The sequence below is a fragment of the Muntiacus reevesi genome, chromosome 6 (assembly GCF_963930625.1).
Source record: "Muntiacus reevesi chromosome 6, mMunRee1.1, whole genome shotgun sequence".
Taxonomy (NCBI): Eukaryota; Metazoa; Chordata; class Mammalia; order Artiodactyla; family Cervidae; genus Muntiacus; species Muntiacus reevesi.
Genome location: NC_089254.1, coordinates 90,973,786 through 90,996,079, shown reverse-complemented (window position 1 = coordinate 90,996,079; position 22,294 = coordinate 90,973,786). Strand labels below are relative to the sequence as shown.

Sequence of the window (22,294 nt, the reverse complement as noted above, 5' to 3'; positions counted from 1 at the left end):
GTCCTCTGCAAATGGGCACCCGTAGGCCAGAATCAGACACCGCCTCCTCCCACCCCCATCCCGGGCCAGCAATTATATCTGACCTCGCTGAGTCCCCATCTAAATATAGCCCTGGCCAGCCGCTTCTCATTTCAGAAGCGGCAATCTACTCCAAGTCTTAGTCTGATGTACATCAGAGTCCCCAGCTGCACACAATGTGAAATGAATGAGCTACCCACCCCCACAGCCCTCTCACCCCTGGACAATGAACCTCTTAATGGAAACCAGCTGACCCGCAGCTACAGCCCAATGGGGTCAGCTCCTGGCGGATGCAAGTGAGAGACCCTGACTTACCTCCTCGGCTCTGCCGCCTGGAATATGCGAAGCTTGGTGAGGATGGTGTTGCTAAGTACTTACTGCGTGCTGGGATCTAACTGTCATCTAACAGCAGAATATATTGTTTATTTCCATTATGCATGAAGAAACCGAGGCTCAGAGACATAAAGTAACTGTCCCCAGGTCATGCATTTGACAGGTGGCTGAGCCAGGATTTGAGCCTAAGTCAGGGTCTGAAAGCTTTTCCATCCCATCAGGCTGGGCTTGGTGCAGCCACCACTCCTGAGTGTTGAGGCCCCTTACTCACCCCACAACTGTTTATATTAGTAATAGATAGAAATGGTAATAATAAACACTGGTGCTTTTGCAGCTGATGATCAAAAGCTGCAGTCATTTTTTTTCTGATAATAAGGTAAAGTAGCTTCCCTGGTGGCTCAGTGGTAAAGAATCCACCTGCCAATGCAAGTGACGTGGGTTTGATCCCTGGGTTGGGAAGATCCCCTGGAAAAGGAAATGGCAACCCACTCCAGTATTCTTGCCTGAGAAATTCCATGGACAGAGGAGCTTGGCTGGCTACAGTCCATGGGGTCACAAAAGAGTCAGACATGACTTAGCAACTAAACAACAACAATAATGCAACATATATTTCAGGTTGATGTCATCTAACTGTTTCAAGATCATAAGAACGAGAGAAAGAGGCAGCTCTGAACCTACCTATTATGCAAAGTTATCAGGATGAAATAAAATAGGGAAAGATACTGGAATGAAATTCCTGGAGTCTTTTCTAGCCTTTAACTCTGATGGAATCTTCCAGCTAGAAAGGACAAGAGATCAAGTTATGTTTGGAAACTGAGAACCTGAGAAGCAAGGACTCCTGAGGGTCCTTGACCATGATCTCCCAGCAAGTTAGAGGCAACTCATAGGCTAGGGCCCAGGTCTCAGGACCCCTAACACTGAGATGCTCCACCACATCAAGAGGCCTCTGCATGGAAGCTAAGCTGACCCAAACGGAAGTGTGTGACGGAGTCTGAACACATGGGGACCACAGGCAGAGGTGCCCCTTGCTCAGTATACCCATGGAGCAATGGAGTCCCCTCTGTGTTGGGTGGGGAGGAGGTAGTTTTCACGTTGGGGTCTTCTGGGTGAGCACATGAGCTTGCTCAGTGATCAGCTACCTTCTCAGAAATGCCCCTCCACTCAATGTGAGCTAGCGAATGTTCCGAGGAGAAGACTCGTCTATGACTCAGGGTACGTAGACATCTGAGGTGCTGGTTGTCATGAGACAGCCAAAAGGTACAGACCAATCAGTTGTGGATCCTTGTCATAGTTCCCAAATATGAGAAATTAACGAATATAAAGAAAAATAGCAACTTTGACCCTAAAATATATTTGGAGCTAATTAATTGGGTTTAAAAGACTAATGTTTAAAACATCTTTTGAAAATTATTTTAATTTGCTAAGTTGAAAAATTTTTAATTATGCCCTGTCTGTGAAAAATGTGGACTTTCCAGAGCTGACCACTGTTAGCAGTTTTACTGTCACTCCAGATGCAATTCTCTGCCCCAAAATATTTCTGTATTATAAATACAGAGTTGCCTCTTAAAAGTAAAAATTGAGTCTTAATATACTTTTCCTGTAACTTGTTTTTATAAATTGAAGTATTGTTGATTTGGGGGCTTCCCAGGTGGTGCTAGTGGTAAAGAACTCACCTTCCAATTCAGGAGACATAAAAGATAAGGGCTCGATCCCTGGGTCAGGAAGATCCTCTGGAGGAGGACATGACAACCCACTCCAGTCTTCTTGCCTGGAGAATCCCATGGACACAGGAGCCTGGTGGGCTACAGTCCATGAGTCACAAGAGTTGGACATGACTGAAGCTATTTAGCATGCTCACGTAGTTGATTTACAATATTGTGTTAGTTTCAGGTGTACAACAAAGTGCTTCATATATATATATATATATATATATATATATATTCCTTTATTGGTTCTTTTCTATTATCATTTATTACAAAACAATGAATAGTTTCCTGTGCTATACAGTAAACCCTTGTTGTTTATGTCACTTGCTTTTTTAACTCAAAGATGGGTCGTGAATATCTTTCCATGTGCATGATGCACACATACTTTATTTCAGAGTATGCATGTCACACGATTTATTTTACCAGTCCCCTAAGGATGAACGTTTTAGGGTCTTTCCAAATAGTCGTTATCACATAGTGATTGTTCACAGCCATGCACCTATGTGTGTGTGTTTAGTCTTTGCAACCCCATGGACTGCAGCCCACCAGGCTCCTCTGTCCATGGGGATTCTCCAGGCAGGAATGCTGGAGTGGGGTGCCATTTCCTTCTCTAGGGGATCTCTCCAACCCAGGGAGAGAACCCAGGGCTCCCACGTTGCAGGTGGGTTCTTTACCATCTGAGCCACCAGAGAAGCCTTGCCCCTGTATGCAGGTGCTAGTATTTCTATAAGAAAGATTCTAAGAGGAAGACTTGCTGGGTCATTTTAGATTTTGGTAATAACTACAGAATGACTCCTCAAAAAGGTTGTACTAATCTAAACCCCCCGCCAACAGTGTATTAAAGCATAAAAATCCTTGAAAATGCTGGCATTTTAGCTGCTGTCCTTTCATATTTGAAGAACTCTGAAAAATGCCCTCCGGGCAGCATCTCTTAATGAAAAGGTCACATTTGCCCGAGTGGGCAAAGATGATGCACATCCAAGGATGACTCAGACATCAGAGGACCCCCTCCACTTCCCCCAGCAGCAAACTGACTCCTGACCTCACAAGGGGAGCTCACATAGGTCTGTGGGAGTTCACTGGCTACACTGAGGCGGGCAGTGAGAGCGGAGAAAGGGATTTAGGTTTCTTTGGGTCTCTGTGGTCTTTGTCTCCTTCCTAAGCCAGTAGCACCTGGCTGTGGGAGAAGAGACGCAATGGTGATAGGACCTCAAAGGCTCCCTGCTGAAGGGTATCCATTTCCTTTCATCTGGACACCATGATTTTTCCCAGGGTTGAATTCCTTTTTTTTGAAGGAAGATGTTTGTCTGCCGTCCAAAGGAGCCACCTCACCAGAAAGGGATTCTGCAAGAACAGCCGTATTGGTTTGCAAAGCTGCTCCCATGGCCCAGAGAACCTCTGCCCGTAGATGCATGCAAACACCACCCTTGTTACCAGGCACACGAGTCTGGGCATACACGCTTGAGCCACTGTGCACTCATTCACATCAGTGTGCGATTTGCCCATAGCCACTCTTGGGTCTGAACGGTCAGACCCAAGCTGGAGATGCTACCAGCACTGCCCTCGACAGAAGGCAGTTAGAGTGAAGGCTGGGTGTTGGGTGGAGGAGGCCTGCCCTGCCGCTTCCCACAAAGCCGTGCCAGCGAGCCAGAGGGTCTCGGCATATGCCTTGGAACTTGCTTGGCTCAGCAGCCAGGCCTGAATAAAGGTGTCACTGTGCCAGCCCCTCCTCCATCCCCTTCTTAAATGCGGGAACAAAGGCCCCCCTTGAGCAGGCTGAGTTTGGGAAACTCACACCAGCAGGTCCCCCAGCCCCCACTTGGATGGGTCCATGGTCTGTCAGCGGAGCTCAGTGAAAGATAGCTGGACCCAGAGCAGCATTTTGATCCCAGGACAAAGGCTCCTTCCCACCTGCTGGGCTCAGGGGTGAAGTGGGGAAAGAGGTTCACATTCTTCTCTCCCTGGGTGTGGGTCCCGGAGCTCGGCCTCCTCCTTCATCCCTGACCCTCGGGCTAGGTCATGAGCAGATATCTTGGGCAGGAGCCTGTATCTAGGGGTTGGGTGTCAAAGGGTAATGTTGGTAGCCACGTGGCCCTGGAAAAACCCTGCAGCAGCTGAGCTTCACCTGAAAAAATGAGGGGACTGGCAGCTAGACTGTTTCTAGTTGTCCCCCTTCTTTGGCCACCTGATGCTCAGAGTCAGCTCATTGGAGAAGACCCTGATGCTGGGAAAGACTGAAGGCAGGAGGAGAAGGGGCAATAAAGGAGGAGATGGTTGGATGGCATCACCGACTCAATGGACGTGAGTTTGAGCAAGATCTGGGAGACAGTGAAGGACAGGGAAGCTTGGCGCGCTGCAGTCCACGGGGTCACAAAGAGTCACACACGACTTAGAGACTGAACAACAACAACACCCCCCTTCTGCTATTAACGCTGTGAAACACTCCTCCAACTCTGGGTACCTTCTCACTCACATGCTGGGTGTGGGTCTTTCTGGGCAGGATGTGGGTGTGCTGACTGCCCATCTCCTCTGTCAGATGCACCGGATTGGCCCACCTTGCAAGGTCTCCTGAGCTCACTGTGAATGAGAGCCCAGAGAGGGCCAAGAATTTGACCTTTACTCAAAGCAACGAAGTTGTGGCAATAATCCAGAAATTGTAGATTTCAGGGGAGGGTAGCCAAGACTATCAAGTCATTGATCTCCATGGGGTCCTTGGGATATGTAGGAGTTGACAGGAACCAAGTTTATTTCTTCATTCATTCGTGCATGGAAGCCTTCACTCTCTTGCTCGTTAATTCTCATTTGCTGTGCCTGAGCTGAGTGCCAAGTGTGGTGGGCTAAAGATGACTTTGCGCCACTCCTCGGGGGGCATTTCACCTGAGAAAGATGCTGAAACGACAGAGTTGTTCTTGGCATTGCACTAACTTGTTCGTATCTGCCATCTCAATGCATCCCAGAAACAACCCTTCAGGGCACTCCCTCTCATCCCTAGATAAGGGAAAGAAAAGATTCAGATAGGTTAAGTACATTGTCCAAGTCACGCAGGAAGTGGCAGATCTAGGATTCAAATCCAGGTATGACTTTCCCCCTCTGTTGTCCTCTCCAACCATGCTTAAAAGGAGCCAAGAGACCTGCCTGGAAAAAGGAGGGTTCTCTGAGACCTGCTGTCAGCCTCTCTTTAGGGCTCCTACACAGTGATGGACCTCTTTGACCCCGTGAAGGGGCCCCTCGGCCCCTGAACTCAGCCAAAGCTTCCTCGTTTACAGTCAGCAGCCTCCAGTGCTATGGAATTCTCAACCCTGGAACCTGGGTTCGGTGGAGAGACTAGGGGTTTCTCAGTCCCCTGACCTGGGTGCAGGCAGTGGGTGTGTGCTGGCCGGATGCAGTCTGCCCTAGCTTCATTTCAGTTTCCACCTTGGCTGCCGCCCTGCTCTGTGACCTTGGGCAAGCTGCTCAGCCTCTCTGGGTTGTGGCTTTTCCATCTGTGCAGCGGGGAAGGGGATGGCTTCTCGCTTGGTGAGAGGTCTGGCTGAAGAGAAGGCAGGCCATTGTGGCGCAGCCCACACCAGGAGGCGTGAGGGTGGGGTAATTTCTCAAGGTTGCAGAAATCGCGCGGAGCGCTCCTGGCCCAGCTACTGCCATTTGCTAATGAGGAGCAGCATATGTTGATGATTCCGGCGTCAAGCTCGCTCCTTGGCTGTCCGAGTTCCCAGAGCAAACTGGCTTCCTATTAGGCATTTATACTTATTAATAGCAGCAAATTGCAGCCCTCCGCAACATCTGCTACTTTTTATTTGCAAAGAGCTTCCCAGACTATTTGTATTAGTAGTATTTTGTGACGGATTCTCTGAGGCAGAGGAGGCCCGGGTCCTCTGATCTGAAAACGAGACCAGGGAGGCATGAGGAAGGGAGAGGGTTTGTCCAAGGTCACCCAGACACCCAGAAGGGATGAGAGCTCGGGACCTCAGCCCCCCAAGCCTCGTGCTCTGGGGCTGTCATCCTTGCTAGATCTGAGTATTTATGGATGAACTTGACCCCAGAACCCCCTGCAGAGACGCAGGTGGGGACAATGGTGACGGTGCCCTTGATCTTGGGCATCAGTCTGCTCTCAAGTAAGTGAGGCCCCTGCTGAATGAGCCCGCTGGCCAGAAGGCAAGCAGAAGAAATTGCAAAGTTCAAGGCAAATTATTCCTGAGGAGCTTTTATTACTGCCAAGTAGATAAAATCATTTCCTGGCACTGGAGCCGCCAGGAGGTCAGAACAGAGGGTCCCGCAAGCATCTCTGCTTCCAGTCAGCTCTCCACCTCTGCAGAGCCATAGTCTCTGTCTGGAGTCTTTTCAGGCATTTTGCTCAGGGCCCGGGCCTCCCTGAGGTCTACAGATCTATGGTCATAGAGTTTGGTCAGCGTAGGAGATACTAGGAAGTTTCATTTGTCTAGTCCCAGTCTTAAATAATCTCTCCCACATGGTACCAGATGCATATAATCTGAGTGTTTATGTAGACCTGTCTGGTGGTCAGGATTGAAACTATCTGTACCACATTGCTACTTTACCCCTCCTCATTCAACCTCTCCCCTCTCCCCTTCACAGGACCTTTGCACCCAGGTGTGACTTTCTTCCTTTATACTGGACCTGTGTATCAGTTAGCTATTGTCTGCAAAACCCTGTGTAACAAACCACCCCCAAACTCAGTAGCATACAATAGTAAGCATTGATTCTCATTCTCACAGACCTGCAGATCCATTGCACGTCAGCAGATCTAGGCTAAGCGAGGCAGTTCTGCTTGAAGCTGCCACAGCAGCTGGATTCCTTTCCTTTCTGGGGGTTGGGTTCAGGTCTTTCCACATGGGTTCATTTTGCAGAAGAGGAAGCGGCTACCTGGGGAAGCTCTCTTCATGGCAGTGGCAGAAGCATGGAGGGCAAGACCAAGCACATGGGCCTATCTCAAACCTTTGCCCTGTGCTTGCTGCATTCCCCTGGGCCAGATTAGGTCCGGAGGCCAAGCCCAAGGTCGAGGGATGGGAAGAACACTCCACCTCTCCATTTACCATGAGGTCAGGAAGGAATAAGCATGGGGGTGTCAGAAGCTACTTTAGGGAAGTAAAGAGTTGGACCTCATAACACAATCTGCCAGAGCCTGTGACCAGCCTTCTGACCCCAGCCTCTCTTGCCAGTCTGCCAAGTGGAGAAATACCTGCCACCTCTGAGCAAAGGTACTTGGCTTCCCTGGTGGCTCAGCTAGTAAAGAATCTGCCTGCAATGCGGGAGACCTGGGTTCAGTCCTTGGGTTGGGAAGATCCCCTGGAGAAGGGAAAGGCTACCCACTCCAGTATTCTGGCCTGGAGAATTCCACAGACTGTATAGTCCATGGGGTCACAAAGAGTCAGACTGGGACGCGACTGAGCAACTTTCACTTTGTGAGCAAAGAGGATATGAGTGGCTGTGTTCCAGGCACCTGGAGGGACAGGAAATAAACACAGCTTCCTGGACCAGTGCTCAGCCACCACAAGTTCATGTCCTGGCCGTGAGGGGCTTAGAGGCCATCAAGGGGAGACAGGGCTCTGCAAAAGCCCTTCATGGCCCCACGGCAGCAGAAATAAAGCCTTGGAGAGGCAATCACAGGCCACCAAAGGAGGTACTTAGGGAGGCTTTCCCGAGACCATGATGCTAGTACCATACGGATTGCTGAGTTAATAATTTTCTAGACAAGGATGGACTTTTCCCAACTCTCCTTCCTTTGCTTGGGGACAGGAGACAGAACAGCAGCGGGGACAGTGAGTACCAGGCACAGTATCCCCACAGGTTGACAGCTCGCAGCAGCCTCTCGGAGCTTCTTCATGCGTCATCTTTCCTCATTTTTTTCTTTTTTTTTGACAATTTTGAAGGAAATTGGGTACTTACGAAGCCTTTTGGACATTTAAATTAACTCCCACCATCAGGCTCAGTGTATCTACTGTAGCATTAGCATCCAATTATAAGAGAAGAGATGGAGCAATAACTCACACTTAGACCAGAATGTCAAATGCTTAAACAAATTAGAGGTACACACACAGACTGGATGCTCTATGTATGGAACATTCCTGAATGTAATCAGCAGAACAGCAGGCACCCTTTGGAATGTTAACGGCAACAGGCAGAGTGGGCCCCTATTGCCGGAGGAAAGCATCTTTCAGAATATCAGGGAAACCAGACAGGGGCTTGGCTGTAGGGGCCAGAACTCAGGGCAACTTCGAAAATTCCTCCAGCTGCCATGAGCACACCCAGGCCCAGGCCCCAGGCCCAGCAGAGAATAGGTTCCATTGATTAGAGTGAAGAAGCTTATAAAGACCAAGGTTGTGAATTGAACCCTTGTGTGGGCTCCTTTGCTCTGCGGTCAGCCACTCCTTGTCTTCCTATCCCAGGTCATTGTTTTGTAACTTCATGGCCTTGCTCATGGGGTTGGACAGATAAAAGAGTAGAGAGGATGATTCTACGGAGCATAGTTTCAAAGCAGACACAACTACACTCTATTATTTAGGGAAGTTTACCTTGGTGGCCAAAGGATAGAGCAAGCCATTGTCATTCCCAGGAAGGTCATGGAGGGGAGAAAGAGGTGAGATACAGATGGGCACATAGATGCTCCTGGTCATAATTAGGAATGAGAAATGCTGAGGCAGAGGCTGAATTTGAGGACAATTGGATAAAACCAGGGCCATTTGACCACACAGGAAGTGTGTGAATTCCAAACCTCTCCCCAGTGCCTCTAGGAAGGGGTGAGATGTGAGGCATGGTTCTGGATGGAACAAGACTAAGACATTATTTTTCCAAGTCAGGAAACAGAGGTGCAGAGCTTGAGAGTGACAGGTCCACTTACATGACAATACAAGATAAGAGACATTCATCCCAAACTCTTTTGTCCATTTGAGATTAAATTGAATAGCGATGCCTATCTTTTCACTCAAGGATCTCAGAATATTTCATGCATATGAATTTATTATCAGTCTACCAACAGAAAGCGTCTCCCCCTTGATCCAGGCTCCTAGGCAGGAAATAGGTGTTCTTATATCCACCCAATAGTGTTTTTAAAAAATTTTTTTATTATGGTAAAATATGCCTCACATAAATTTGCTATCTTATCCATTTTAAGTGTTTGGTAGCATCAAGTGCATTCTCCTTGTGCTGCAACCATTCCCACCATTCTTCACCAGCAGCTGTTTCTTCTTCCCAAACTGCCTATTAAATACTAACTCCCCATTCCCTTTCCCTCAGCCACTGGCAACCACTTTTTACTTTCTGTCTCTGTGGATTTGACTATTCTGGATCTCATGTAAGTGGCATCATGCAATATTTGTCTTTTTGTGACTGACTTATTTCACTTAGCATAATGTTTTTAAGGTTCATCCATGCTATAGTCTGAATTTCCTTCCTTTCTGAGGCTGAACAATGTTTAATTGTGTGTATATTCCACGTTTTATTTATCCATTCATTTTTTTTTTATCCATTTTGGTATCCATTCATCTGTCCATGGGTACTTGGGTGTCTACCTTCGGGCTATAATGAATAATGTTGCTATGAATATTGGTGTATAAGTTCAAGTCCCTGCTTTCAATTCTTTGGGAATATGTACCCAGAAGTAGAATTACTAGATAGTATGATAAATTGTAAGTTTAGTTTTTTGAGGAACTGCCAAACTGCCCAGTAGATTTTTGCCTAAAGCTGACAGAATGGGTCAGGAAGACTGCCCTACTAGAACCTTCCACCCCCGGAGCCCCACTCTCTCCCAGCATGGTGTAAACACACAAAGGTCCTGAGAGGCAGTGGCAGGGGTGGGGTGCTCCTGCCTCTAGAAGCAACGAGGGGGCAATTGCAGCCCCTGAGTCAGCACCTCTCCTGGAGTCCAGCAGCCAGGGGACAGCCCTGTCTCGTCTGTGGTCTCTGAGACCATCCGCCACTAGGGTACACTCATCTCTAGATATGTCACGTTGCTATCTGACTTGTTCTCCAAGCAGAAGCCCCCCTCCATGACTTTCTTTTTTCACCTCTTCCTGTGGTCTGAATTCCCTCACTCAGTTAATTAGCATGCCTGGCACTGTAGCTGAAGACTTTAATCAGCGTGGGGTGCTTTTAATTAATCGTGGCTCTGCATCTGGAGTGGTTTGTGTTCCTGGGTCAGGAGAGGAGTGGAGATGGGGGATGGGAGAGGCGGCTTTGTTCCGTGTCAGGCGCAGGTGGAGAAGTTACATATCTGGGGAGAGAGAATCCCAGCGCCAAGGTGACTCCGAATCTATCGACCACCGGTGCAGCTTCCTAGCAAGGTGTGGCCAGTAACCAGAGCCGTTAGGGTACAGAATGGCACCCAGATAAATGGTGGGCTAAATCTAATTTTCAAAAGCAATCTAAAGTGTTAGGCAAATTTCTGATGCTCTCCACATTACATGGGGTAGGGAGTGAGGCAAAGCAATGATGTACATTGGGAGTTATGGGGTCCCCCTTGGAGAGGTGGTCGTGCTGGAGAATACTGCCTGAAAGTGGGATTTGGGACATTTCTCTGGGCCTGGCTTTCTTTGGGAAAGTCCTGCAAAGGCGAAGGGAGGTGGCACTCAGCTTTTAAATAATGGCAGCTCTTCTATGTGGACTATCAGAATCCTAGTGGTTCCCCCATTTTAGCATCCATTCTTTGAGGAAAATGGAGAAAACATAGGTAAAGGTCAGAAGAGTAATAACAAATGACTGAACATATAGATAGAAAGAGCCTCTAAGAAAAGGTGAAAGGAAGTTAGGTAGCATAATAACTTCCCAGGACTTCTACAGGGATTTCCCTGATGAAAAGCAAAAAAAAAGTTCCTAACTGATATAATAGATGGTAGAATAAATCCAGGAAGCCAGGCCAGAGTGAAGCAATGGATGGTTTAGGAGCAAACATCACAGTTCAAGGAGGAAATGATGTGATCAAGTTCCTAAAAGAGAAAAGTTCTTCCTGGCATTAAACTCCTGACCAAGTTCATGAGACCTAGGAAGGCTGTCAGGGCAGTTTTGGGGTGACGGGGGAGGGGGAAGTAAAGTGACAGTGCGGTAAAGAGTGAGTATTAATGGCAACTTTCCTTTCTCGGTCAGCTTTTCCTGCTCTCTTTCACCATTCCGTAACTGACTGGGGAATTAGAACTACTAACCTAACCTGTCAGATCATAGACTTTCAAGGCACTTGTGATCCATGCTGTTACTGTGTACTTTTACTTAGACCCCCCCAAGCTTGGGCTTCCCTGGTGGCTCAGAGGGTAAATAAATGGCCTGCCATGCCAGAGACCTGAGTTCAATCCTTGGGCCGGGAAGATCTCCTGAAGGAGGAAATGGCAACCCACTCCAGTATTCTTGCCTGGAGAATCCCATGGACAGAGGAGCCTGACAGGCTACAGTCCATGGGGTCACAAAGAGTTGGACACAACTGAGCGACTAACACTATTAATGACAAAGATGACAGTAATGAAAACTTTCGCTTATGATGTGTTTGATCAGTCACAAAGGGAAAGAAAGTGAAAGTGTTAGTCATTCAGTAGTGTCCAAAATTGATGGGGACTCTGTGAATTAATGGGGACCTTTAGCTCCACGTTGAAAGATAAGGGAAAAAATGGGACTCAGAGACAATAAGATCTCATTGCCAGTAAATAGTGAAACCAGAATTTGAACCCAGCTCTGAAGTCTCATACACTCTTTCCAACCAAACGTAAATGGCTCTCGTTTAAAATCAACAGAGGCGAGGCTTTACAATTCCAGTTGGTTGTGGTGGTGTTCAGTCGCTAAGTCATGTCCGATTCTTGGCAAGCCCAAGAACTTCAGCACATCAGACTTCCCTGTCCTTCACTACATCCCAGAGTTTGCTCAAATTCATGTCCACTGAGTTGGTGAAGCTATCTAACAATTCCGGGTACTGATATTATTAAATACCGGTTGCAAAATGTTTTTAGAAATGTGAATATAAAGGCTTTGGAGGAGATCAGATTCAGCAAGCAGCTGGCTCTATGTGCTGTACACCCCAGAATCCCATGGCATGGGAATCTGAGATAGATTACAGACCATGTCCCTGAGAGAAACCAAGGAGGATTAATTAAGTTTAGACCAAGAAAATGCTTTTGATTGAGCAAGCCATGATTTCCTCTTTAAGCCTGTGCAAAATATGGAGTGCTAGACAAGCAGCTGGAACATATGAAAACATTATTGTGTGCTTATGTTACCAACTTTCATCATCTATGGCCCCCTTTATTACTTTTTTCATCACTAGGCATCCAGTTTTGAAAGATTTTTGCCTACTAAACCAACTGTATTTATTAAGTAATAATATATTTCCTGTTTTTAATATGGCAAATACATCACAGAGTATGCACACAAACAGAAAACAGCAACAATCCAATTTCCATTGGGCTTTTGGAAATATTAAGAATAGCTGTGGATCTCGTTACCAGTTGTGAATTCCTAAGAGTCTATGTGCTTCGGGCTGGGTACCATTATTCATATGCTTACATGGCCAGTGTGTCTATGTCCATTTAATGGGTAGGTAAAGAAATGAAAGAGGCAATAGGAAGCAGGTCGGTTCCTGGCTATGTGTAGAGTCAGGGATGTAATTTATAAGAGGCTGATTGTCAGAATCAATTATGAAAATGGGAAGGTTATATGTATGCAGAGCTGAGGCATGGCCCAGGCTGATCGCGTGAGAGGTCATAGAAGGAAAGATAAAATTCCAAATGTCCAAAAAGACATCTGAGAGTGTGGAGAAAGGGCCATCAAGGGCAAGGGCAAATCTATAGGAACAGGAGCAGGAGCAAGCTAAAAGGTACCTTGGAAGAAGTGAAAACACATGGTGGTCATTAATATTGCCCAATGGGCACGTGAGAAAACAGGAAAAATGTATAAAAGGAGGAATAAAATTAAAGTAGAAAAGAAAAAGAAATCATGTGGGATTGGAAAATAGCAATTAATGAATTATTAATTTCAAAAGAGTTCTGAGACTAATTGAGCAGACTCTGGTGCCAGTTTGCCTGTGCGTGAGTTACAAGTAGCCCCTGCCAAGTGCTACATAATTTTATGGAGGCAGATGCCCCATGAAGCAGCGGGGAACACACAGCCTCTGCATTTGCTCTAAAGCACAGAGGCTCAGCCAGGTCAGGTGATTTATCCTTCATCATGTCTACTGTCTGATGGCAAGAAATTTAAAAAGGATAACCAGCCTGGATGAGACGGGAGTTTAGGGGAGAATGGATATATGTGGATTCATGTATATGTATGGCTGAGTCCCTATGCTATTCACCTGAAACCATCACAACATTGTTAATGCTGTGATATAATCGCCTATGTGTGCATGCATGCTACATCGCTTCAGTCGAGTCCAACTCTCTGTGACCCCATGAACTGTAGCCCACTAGGCTCCTCTGTTCATGGGATTCTCCAGGCAAGAATTCAGGAGTGGGTTGCCATGCCCTCTTCCAGGGGATCTTCCCAACCCAGGGATCGAACCTGAGTCTCTTATGTCTCCTGCATTGGCAGGCAGGTTCTTTACCACTAGCTCCACCTGAGAAGCCCATATTTGCCTATACCGTAATACAAAATACAAAATTTGGAGGAAAAAAAAAAAGGGATAAGCACATCAAATTCTCTTAGCTCAAGCTGAAAGATTAGGTAAGAAATCCTCCACTGAGATAAAAAGGTATCCCAAATGGAAAAGAATGATTACCAAAAAATAGAACCTCTTTGTAAAGAAGAAACTGGCAAAAGTGGAGAAGAAAGACCAAGGCTCTAGGAAGAAAATTAAAATTCCATTTGATCCTGTGTATCGCTATTAAGTACCTCCTATCTCTCAGGCCCTGAGAAATCATGTCAAAAGACATCGGGGGCAAAGCTATATTGGAGAACAAAGAAATTCAAAAGATCTTTATGGGGATGAAGGAAATAGAAGCATCTGGGCTAAACAGAAATGTCATGTGGAACATTTTACATTAACAAGCGGCTGGTGAAAGTGAAGATAAAGTTTTGGGGTTGGAGAGGAAGCCTCTAGTCATGAAAGGAGTGTGGGTAGGAAGAGAAATAGCAACAGCTGCTCTTTAAAAGCACCAGAGTGAACAACTCTGCGAGCCAGTTGGCCAGCATCATGAGAAAGAGAGAGTGGGCAAATGAGAGCATGAAGCGAGTGGATTACCCCTTGTTACAGAGAGAGGAAGGTACTGGACTTGGGTGCAATGCTCTCTGGAACCACAAAAATGATGAAACTTGAAGGAGAAGGCCTGGGAAGTGGGGGGAAGGAGAAACTTGAATGGAGAAAGAAGGAGCATCTATGTTGACTACATTGATAAGAGAGAAATGTGTGATGAATTGCATGTTTGTAGCGATATTTGAGGGTTTGGATGGTGGGAAAATTTAAATGTACAGGATATAAATATCTTTGAGAACAATGTGATATAAATTCTTTGGCGTCTATTCCCAGGGACTTCTAAGAAAACAACCGATGCTTATGTGGCCATCTGCTCAAATACGATCCTCCAGGTCCCTTTCAGATCTGGGGCTCTAGGACCCTTCCTGCCACTGCACGGTCTTAGATGATACACCTGATGAGATCACAGTTCCTGGTAGACTACAGGCTGTTCTGCAAAGTCTTGACCTCTGTCTCTCCTGTGGTCCTGTCCTAGCTCACCAGAGTCCCCGTGGAGTCCTGTGCTCAGTATCGGAGCTGCAGCGAGTGCCTTGGCTCGGGCGACCCCCACTGTGGCTGGTGTGTGCTCCACAACACGTGAGTACCTCTGGGCAGTTTCCTCCTGCTTCCCACATCCCCAGGTAATTCTCTTCCTCTTTGTCTTCTTCTCTGTCGCTGCTCTCCTACGATTTGACCTCTCTCTTCTCTTCCTCTCTTTTCTTACTTGCATCCTTACTTGTATCCTCCCTTGCATCCTTTGTCAATCATATCTCCCTTCTTGTGTTCTGACTTCACTTTGAGTTGTTAATTTCCCATAAAAATGTACGGAAATATCAACGTGGGAATGGTGAATGAGTCAGGATATGGGGTCACCTGGGATCATTACACTCTAGGGGGCTGGAGGGAGATCTCTGGACATTTGTGGCTGCCGTTTGACTGCAGACTGACATTCCAGGGTTGAACAGCAAGAAAAAGGTATTGGACTTTTCTACAGGCTCACATGGGCCGCTAAATCATGTATGCGATTAGTGATTCCACACTTAATAGACTTCAATGCCTCCCCAGAATCTGGCATTTTAGGGTTAAGTTCAAGTGTGTAGCACCTAAAGGCTCTCCTTGGGGCTGTCCAAATGTTCAACTGGCCGTCAGAGCGCCCTGTGCCCGGGGTTACTAGACCAGTGGGTGAAACTCTGCCCTAGTGTTGGCCACTCCCAGCATGTGCCTCTTCCTTGCTGGCTCCGTTTGACTCTCCAGAAGTGGGAAGAAGGTAATGGTGCACAATGAAGGCAAATGGATCCTGATAAATGAATCGAGGGATGAAAGTAGGGTATAGACGACCGCCCAGACACATGGGGAGAACTGAAAGCCTTTCTTAGTGGGATCCAAAGACCCTTGGCCTTGGCATTGCTGACTGGAAGAACCATCAGTAGTTGGGTCTCACTCAGTGGGACTTAGTCCCAGCCAAGCTTTCATTGCAGGACTCCCAGGCTTCTAGTTAACAGTTGAAATCTGACATGCTATGAGTTGGATACGTGCGTGCCTGCATGCTAAGTCACTTCCATTGTGTCCGACTCTTTGCAACCCCATGGACTTTAGCCCACCAGGCTCCTCTGTCCATGGGATTCTCCAGGCAAGAATACTGGACACAAGTATCATAAATTAAAAAAAAAAAAAAAGACTTAAGATTTCTTTCTAAGAGCCTGAACTGTGTGTGATCAATGATATTTACTAGTAATTTCCAACTATAAGAAGGTGGAGGCAGGGTCCTGCCTCACTCTACGGTAGGAACGCCTCTGAAAGTTAGAGTGACTCCTTAAATTCTAACACATTCTCTCCAAAGGGCCCAGGATGGGCAACCTCCGTTCTCTGGGTGACAGTCTCAGGCATCACGAGACCTTGAGTTCTCTAAGGAAAGGTTTGAAAGTCCTCAGGCATAGCATGGGGGTGGGGAAAAATGGAGGCCCATCGACCTACGCTGAAATACACATAGCTCAGAGATGATGGGAAAGCTGGGGAGAGGAGCATACCCAAAGCTGTGTATCATAACAGAGAGCGGTGATGCCTGAGACTGGCTGGCATGCAGAGGATGGGAGAGACTGCATTCAGAAGCCAGATCAGCTCTGATCAGTGCAGAAGAGTTGCCCGGATGATATTTTACAAGGCAGCGGGGCAGTCGTCTTCTTTGTCCCACTCAGTGAGGCCTCTCAGAAAGGGGTCGTGCTCCAGATCCATGGCTTCCTTGGGGGCCTTCGGCAGCTGGCGTTCAGCTCGGCCAAGGATGGCTCAGCTGCTCCTGGCGTGAGGCTCTCACACCTGGCATCGTTTAAGGGCGATCAGGAAAGCCGGCCCCCTCTGACACGCTATGCCTGTGGGACCCAAAGGCCAGCCTCTGTGTCAGCTGTGATCCTGCCTGGTGATGCCGGCCCGCCCCGCATAGCACGGAGCCCTGTGAGCAACAGGGGCCCTGAGGCTCTGAGACAGCGGCATGGGGGGCTGCAAGTACTCCCACCTCCCTGCTTTAGAGCTGAGCTAAACGAGAATGACAGGAGCAGGTCCCAGAGATGTCCTCCTACCTGGCCTCAGTTTCCCCTCAGTAACCTAATACCTGCCTCCTGTCAAGTGGCAGAAAACAGGAGTGGACTGGATCCAGACAGTTCATGAAGGAGGCCGCCAGCCTGCAATGGGAAGCCCGGCCACTCTATCCTCAGCATGGCCTAAAGTAAACAGCCACGGATGTGAACTTTGGGGCGCCTGCTGCCAAGTCCAAATTGCACATCCCCCAGCTGTGCAGCCACCTGGGGCAGCAACCCAGCTCCAGAGTGCTCTGCCAACTCAAGGTGTGGTTCTCCGTGACCTTGAGCCTCCTGCTGTGGGAAGGACCTGGTGCTTGGGGCTGTGCTGATATAAAGCCCAGCTTCCCGGGAGCACTCAGCTCGTGAGCATCCTCGACCAAAGCTGCCTGCCCTCCGTGACACTCTGTATATCGATCCTTCCTCCCTCCCGGAGTTAATAACCAGGAGAACCCCCTGGCCGACATGGTTAGGTGAAGAAGAGTGGATCCCTGGATCTTCCAAGATTCTTTAAATCAGGATTTAATATTTCATTTACATAGAGTGAGAGAAATAGACACTCTGTATACAGTCTGAAAAATTTTAATCAATGCAAAACTCAGGTAATCCACACCCCATCAAGATATACCATATTATCTTATCCAGAAAGGCTATGACAAACCTAGACATCATATTAAAAGCAGAGACATCACTTTGCCGACAAAGGTCTGTACAGTCAAAGCTATGGTTTTTCCAGTAGTCATCTACTGATGTGAGAGTTGGAACATGAAGAAGGCTGAGCGCCAAAGAATTGATGCTTTCGAATTGTGGAGAAGACTCTTGAGAGTCCCTTGGACTGCAAGGAGATTAAACCAGTCAGTCCTATGGGAAATCAACCCTGAATATTCATTGGAAAGACTGATACTGAAGCTGAAGCTCCAATACTTTGGCTACCTGAGGTGAAGAGCACACTCATTGAAAAATACCCTGATGCTGGGAAAGATTGAGGGCAGGAGATGAAGGGGATGACAGGATGAGATGGTTGGATGGCATCATCAACTCAATGGACATGAGTTGTAGGATGCTCTGGGAGATAGTGAAGGACCAGGAAGTCTGGCATGCTGATTTCAGTGGGGTCACAAAGAGGTGCACTCGACTTAGCAACTGAACAACAACTTATTCAGAAAGTTCCCTCATGCCCTGTCTTAATTCTTCCCAGGGGCCTTTCTTTCTTATTTGCTTAAGTTCAGGGCAAAGCCAGACATTGCTTCTCCTAAATATCCCATTTGCATCCCTTTCATCTGAAATAGATGCCAACTGGGCATGCACAGCTGCGAACTGATAGATGAGGACTCAGGCTGAGCAGAAGGTAAGAGAGCAGGCTGGGGTTGGGCAGAGGACAAGGATGCCAGAGAACGTGTAAATGCTCCACTGGGGCACCTGAGTTTACTAGGGAGGTGAAGACTGCAGGGGTTTCATCACTTTGGAGACACCTTGCCCATACACACAGACCTGTCCCTCTATTTCTCACACCAGCCCTGGGCTCCCTGTGCCAGGCACTCTGCTAGGCTCAGGCAACACAAAAGGACCCATATCAGACCTTCTGCCTGGAAGCAAGTCCCTGGGAACCAGGCCTGTGATCCAGGGATGGGTGAGGGTCGCAGTCAATAGTAGAATCAGCACACTGGTCAAGTTTGCACAGCAGGCAAGACCCTGCACTAAGTATTGCGATTCGGGCCAGCCCACCCCAGGAAAATCCGTGCAAAAGAGCATCGGTAATGGGGTTCCTTGTGATTTCAAGATACATCCATTTTCTCTGTCACTTTTGCCAACTTATCCCATGGTTGGAGGGAGTGAGGGGATGGGGAACTTTGCAGCAAAAGAATGATGGCAGAAGCTCTGTGTGTGTGTGTGTGTGTGTGTGTGTGTGTGTGTGTAAGAGACGGAGGGACAGAAACAGACGAAGAAGCAGGAGGAGAGAGAGCGTGTGTGAAGTTCAAGGAGGGGCCCCCACCAACAGGTGGCTCAGGTGGCTGAAAGGGCTGTTTGTACCAGCAAGGGCACAGGTGGGCTACAGACTGAACACGCTTGAGAAATGATCGTGTAATTGAAACCCTCCCTCCTGTTGCTCACCCTCACTCAGGCCTGCCAACCCCGTTGCACAGAGGGTCACCCCTGTTGCCCTCTCTCGCAGCCCCAGGTCCCAGCCCATGGGCTTGCTGAGTTCCACTGGTAACAAAAGCTTCAACAAACAGGGTATCTATTTGTCCATCACCTTGAGCCTTTTTTTTTTTATTTCACAGGGCCTCCACCCTACTGGGCCCTAGCCTATTCTGTCTTGGGTGAAGGAAAGGAAATGCGACAGCCCACCTACAGCCCTGAAGTCCACCCTTCACTTGTCCTGGGCCTGGAACCCTCCCTCCAACCACCGAGTTCCCATCCCCCTCTCCCACTTCCCCTCCCACACCCAGTCCAAGAAGGTAACGGGATCCCCTACAGACCCAGCCCCATCGATTGGCCCAGACGTTACCTTTCTTCAGCAGGGTCATCAGCGTCACTCCTGGGAGGCTCATATAACCCAGGACATTGACAGGGGAGAGATAAGATCAGTTTTGAGAAAGTCTTTCCCTTCCCGGTCTGGGGACCCCTCCTCTTTGCCGATTTCTTCTCCTGGAAGGATGCCCTCCTCAGGATGGCTTGGCATGGGTCACTCTTCACACTTGTATAGCTTCTATCAATATGGAATGAAGGAAAGAAAAGGAATGAAAAAATGCTGCTACTTAGAGCAGAAGTGGTGGGTTAAACTAAGAAGAACCAGCCTGTGGACAGACCCGGTCTGGGCTCAGTTTCCTCCGCTATATAATGGCTGTCACAAGAGCCGTCTTATAGCCATGCCTTGAAAATTAAGGAGAGGCTGTGCGGGCAACCCCTGGGGGACTGGGGGGTAGCTCTGGCTTTAGTGGCAAGGTGAGCAGGCGTCGTGTGTCTGACCAGGGCCTCCTCCATGGTCCCTGTCCCCTGCCTGTCCTCCCCGGGGCTGGAGGGCTGTGACAGGGTGACTGGGACAAACCCACAGCTGCGGAGTCTTCCTACTTTGGGCCACTCCAACCAGCCACGCCTTGTCTGAAGCAGTCGTGTGTGTGGCTACCCCAGGGCCACCTGGGAAAAGGTGGAGAGAGCAATTTGTTCCATTCTTGTTCTTGTTGTTTAGTTGCTAAGTCATGTCTGACTCTTTTGCCACGCCAGACTCCTCTGTTCATGGGATTTTCTAGTCAAGAATACTGGAGTGGGTTGCCATTTCCTTTTCCAGGGGATCTTCCCAACCCAGGGATCGAACCCACATCCCCTGAAATGGCAGGTGGCTTCTTTACCACTGGGATTCAAGTCCAGACTGATCCAAAAATGCAAGTCCTTTTGTGCCCCCAAGATCTCCAACTTGAATAAAGTTCCTCTTAACTTTTCTACAAAGTTCATTTGAGAGCCCCACCTCCATTCCATTTTTTCCAACCCCTTCACGTTCTAAACACAGATTCCCCAAATATTGCACTTCAAGCAAAGATCATGACCATCGTGAAAGGTTGAGGACTAGGGGTCACCTGTGGGGAGAGGCAAGGAGCTAGTTCTGATATCCGAGGCCTGCCGGTAGACCCACCCTGGAGGGCCTGGAGAGATGGACTAGCAATGATGTACGCCCCCCGCTGACTCCAGTTTAGAGGCTAGCCAAGTTTGGACTCACAGATAGCCCCACTTCCAAATTGAAATTTGCTTGCCCGGCCAGCAGCCCTGGGAGTTAATATTTCTATCGTCGTATTTAGGAATTAATTTCTGAAGAATTTAATCACCACCTCTTTCTCTCTCCCTCACCCCCTTCCTTCTTCCATTCCTCTCCCTTCTAATTTTCCACTTGGCTGGGAACTCTCCAGCAGTGAAAGTTCAGGCTTAGGGGAGGCAGTAGGAGCTGCTTCATTAGACAGGATAATCTCATTGGAACCACTGACTTGAATAATAACCCCTCCAGGGGCCAGGGCCTTTGTCCCCAAGGGCTTTTAGCACCTCTGGACTGGGGCTGGAGGACCCTCTGCAGAGAAACTGGAGTGAGGGGGAGAGGGGAGAGGAGCTTAGCAGGGACGGACTCCAATCCCAGGCCCAGGCTATCTTGCTGGGGCCCGCTTCCTGCAGGTCTGTGTTCAGTGGGGGCGGCCCTGGTGCTAGCAGGGATGGTTGTCTGGAAACTCAAAGCCATAAGGCATGCACTGTTTGAGTCCTGCCTGGAAAATGGATGAAGCAGGGTCTCCTGCCATGTCCAAGGTGCCCCCACAATGGAATGCAAAGAGATGCTTTGGGAAGTCCCTGTAGCTCCTTTGAAGGAAAGATCTAAGCCAGCAGGGGTCATGAATTAACCCTTTGCACATTTCCCAGCTCTTGCCTGGGCTAGTGAGGTATCAGAGTGCCAGAAGCGCTGAAGCCATTACCCCACCAGACCCTGCAAGAACCCAGAAGGAATCCACACTTCCCCTCCATTTCCCCATCACTTCTAAGGTCAATTGTCTGCTTTTGGACATTCACAGCTTCCGCCCTTATGGGCCCTAAGGGATAGTAGAAATGTCAAAACATCCCCGACACTGACCTTAAACTTGACTTTCTGTGAAGAGAGCTGAGTTCTCAATACCCTTTGACAGCTGGGAAGAAAGCAGAGCTACAACCCAGGCTTTTCCTGTTTGCTCCCTGCTGCCCTCTGGGGCTCCCCCTCCCTCACTAAGAGGAAAAGTGCTGCCTCCATCCTTCTCTTTTCATCTTTGATTTGCCCCATGGGCCAGACTGAGAGGAACTCTGTACTTCTGCATCAGCTGCGATTTGGAGGGGTTGGATGGGGAAGGTGGAGGAGGGATGACAGTAGCATTAGCTTTTATTGAGGGCTTATTATACATCAGGTGCTGTCTTCCATGCTTTATTCACATCCTCTTTTAGCCCTTATGAATAACCACATTAGATAGGTACTATTTTGTCCCCATTTTACAGATGAGAAAACTGAGGCAGCAAGTTCAGTTCAGTTCAGTCAGCCACTCAGTTGTGTCTGACTCTTTGCGACCCCATGAACTGCAGCACACCAGGCCTCCCTGTCCATCACCAACTCCCAGAATTTACCCAGACTCATGTCTATTGAGTCAGTGATGCCATCCAGCCATCTCATCCTCTGTCGTCCCCTTCTCCTCCTGCCCTCAATCCTTCCAGCTTCAGGGTCTTTTCAGATGAGTCAGCTCTTCACATCAGGTGGCCAAAGTATTGGAGTTTCAGCTTCAACATCAGTCCTTCCAATGAACACCCAGGACTATTCTCCTTTAGGATGGACTGGTTGGATCTCCTTGCTGTCCAAGGGACTCTCAAGAGTCTTCTCCAACACCACAGTTCAAAAGCATCAATTCTTCTGTGCTCAGCTTTCTTTATAGTCCAACTCTCACATCCATACATGACTATTGGAAAAACCATAGCCTTGACTAGATGTACCTTTGCTGACAAAGTAATGTCTCTGCTTT

The 22,294-nt window shown here is 48.1% G+C and overlaps 1 protein-coding gene across 4 annotated transcripts in view; it reads left to right on the top strand.

Moving 5' to 3' along the window:
- Positions 1-22,294, top strand: part of PLXNA4 (plexin A4) — a 469,014-nt gene that overhangs the window by 344,298 nt on the left and 102,422 nt on the right. For all 4 annotated transcript variants that reach the window (XM_065938908.1, XM_065938911.1, XM_065938910.1 and 1 more), the window contains exon 5: positions 14,708-14,808. In XM_065938908.1, coding sequence (XP_065794980.1) covers positions 14,708-14,808 — 101 coding nt within the window. The remainder of the gene's footprint in view (positions 1-14,707; positions 14,809-22,294) is intronic.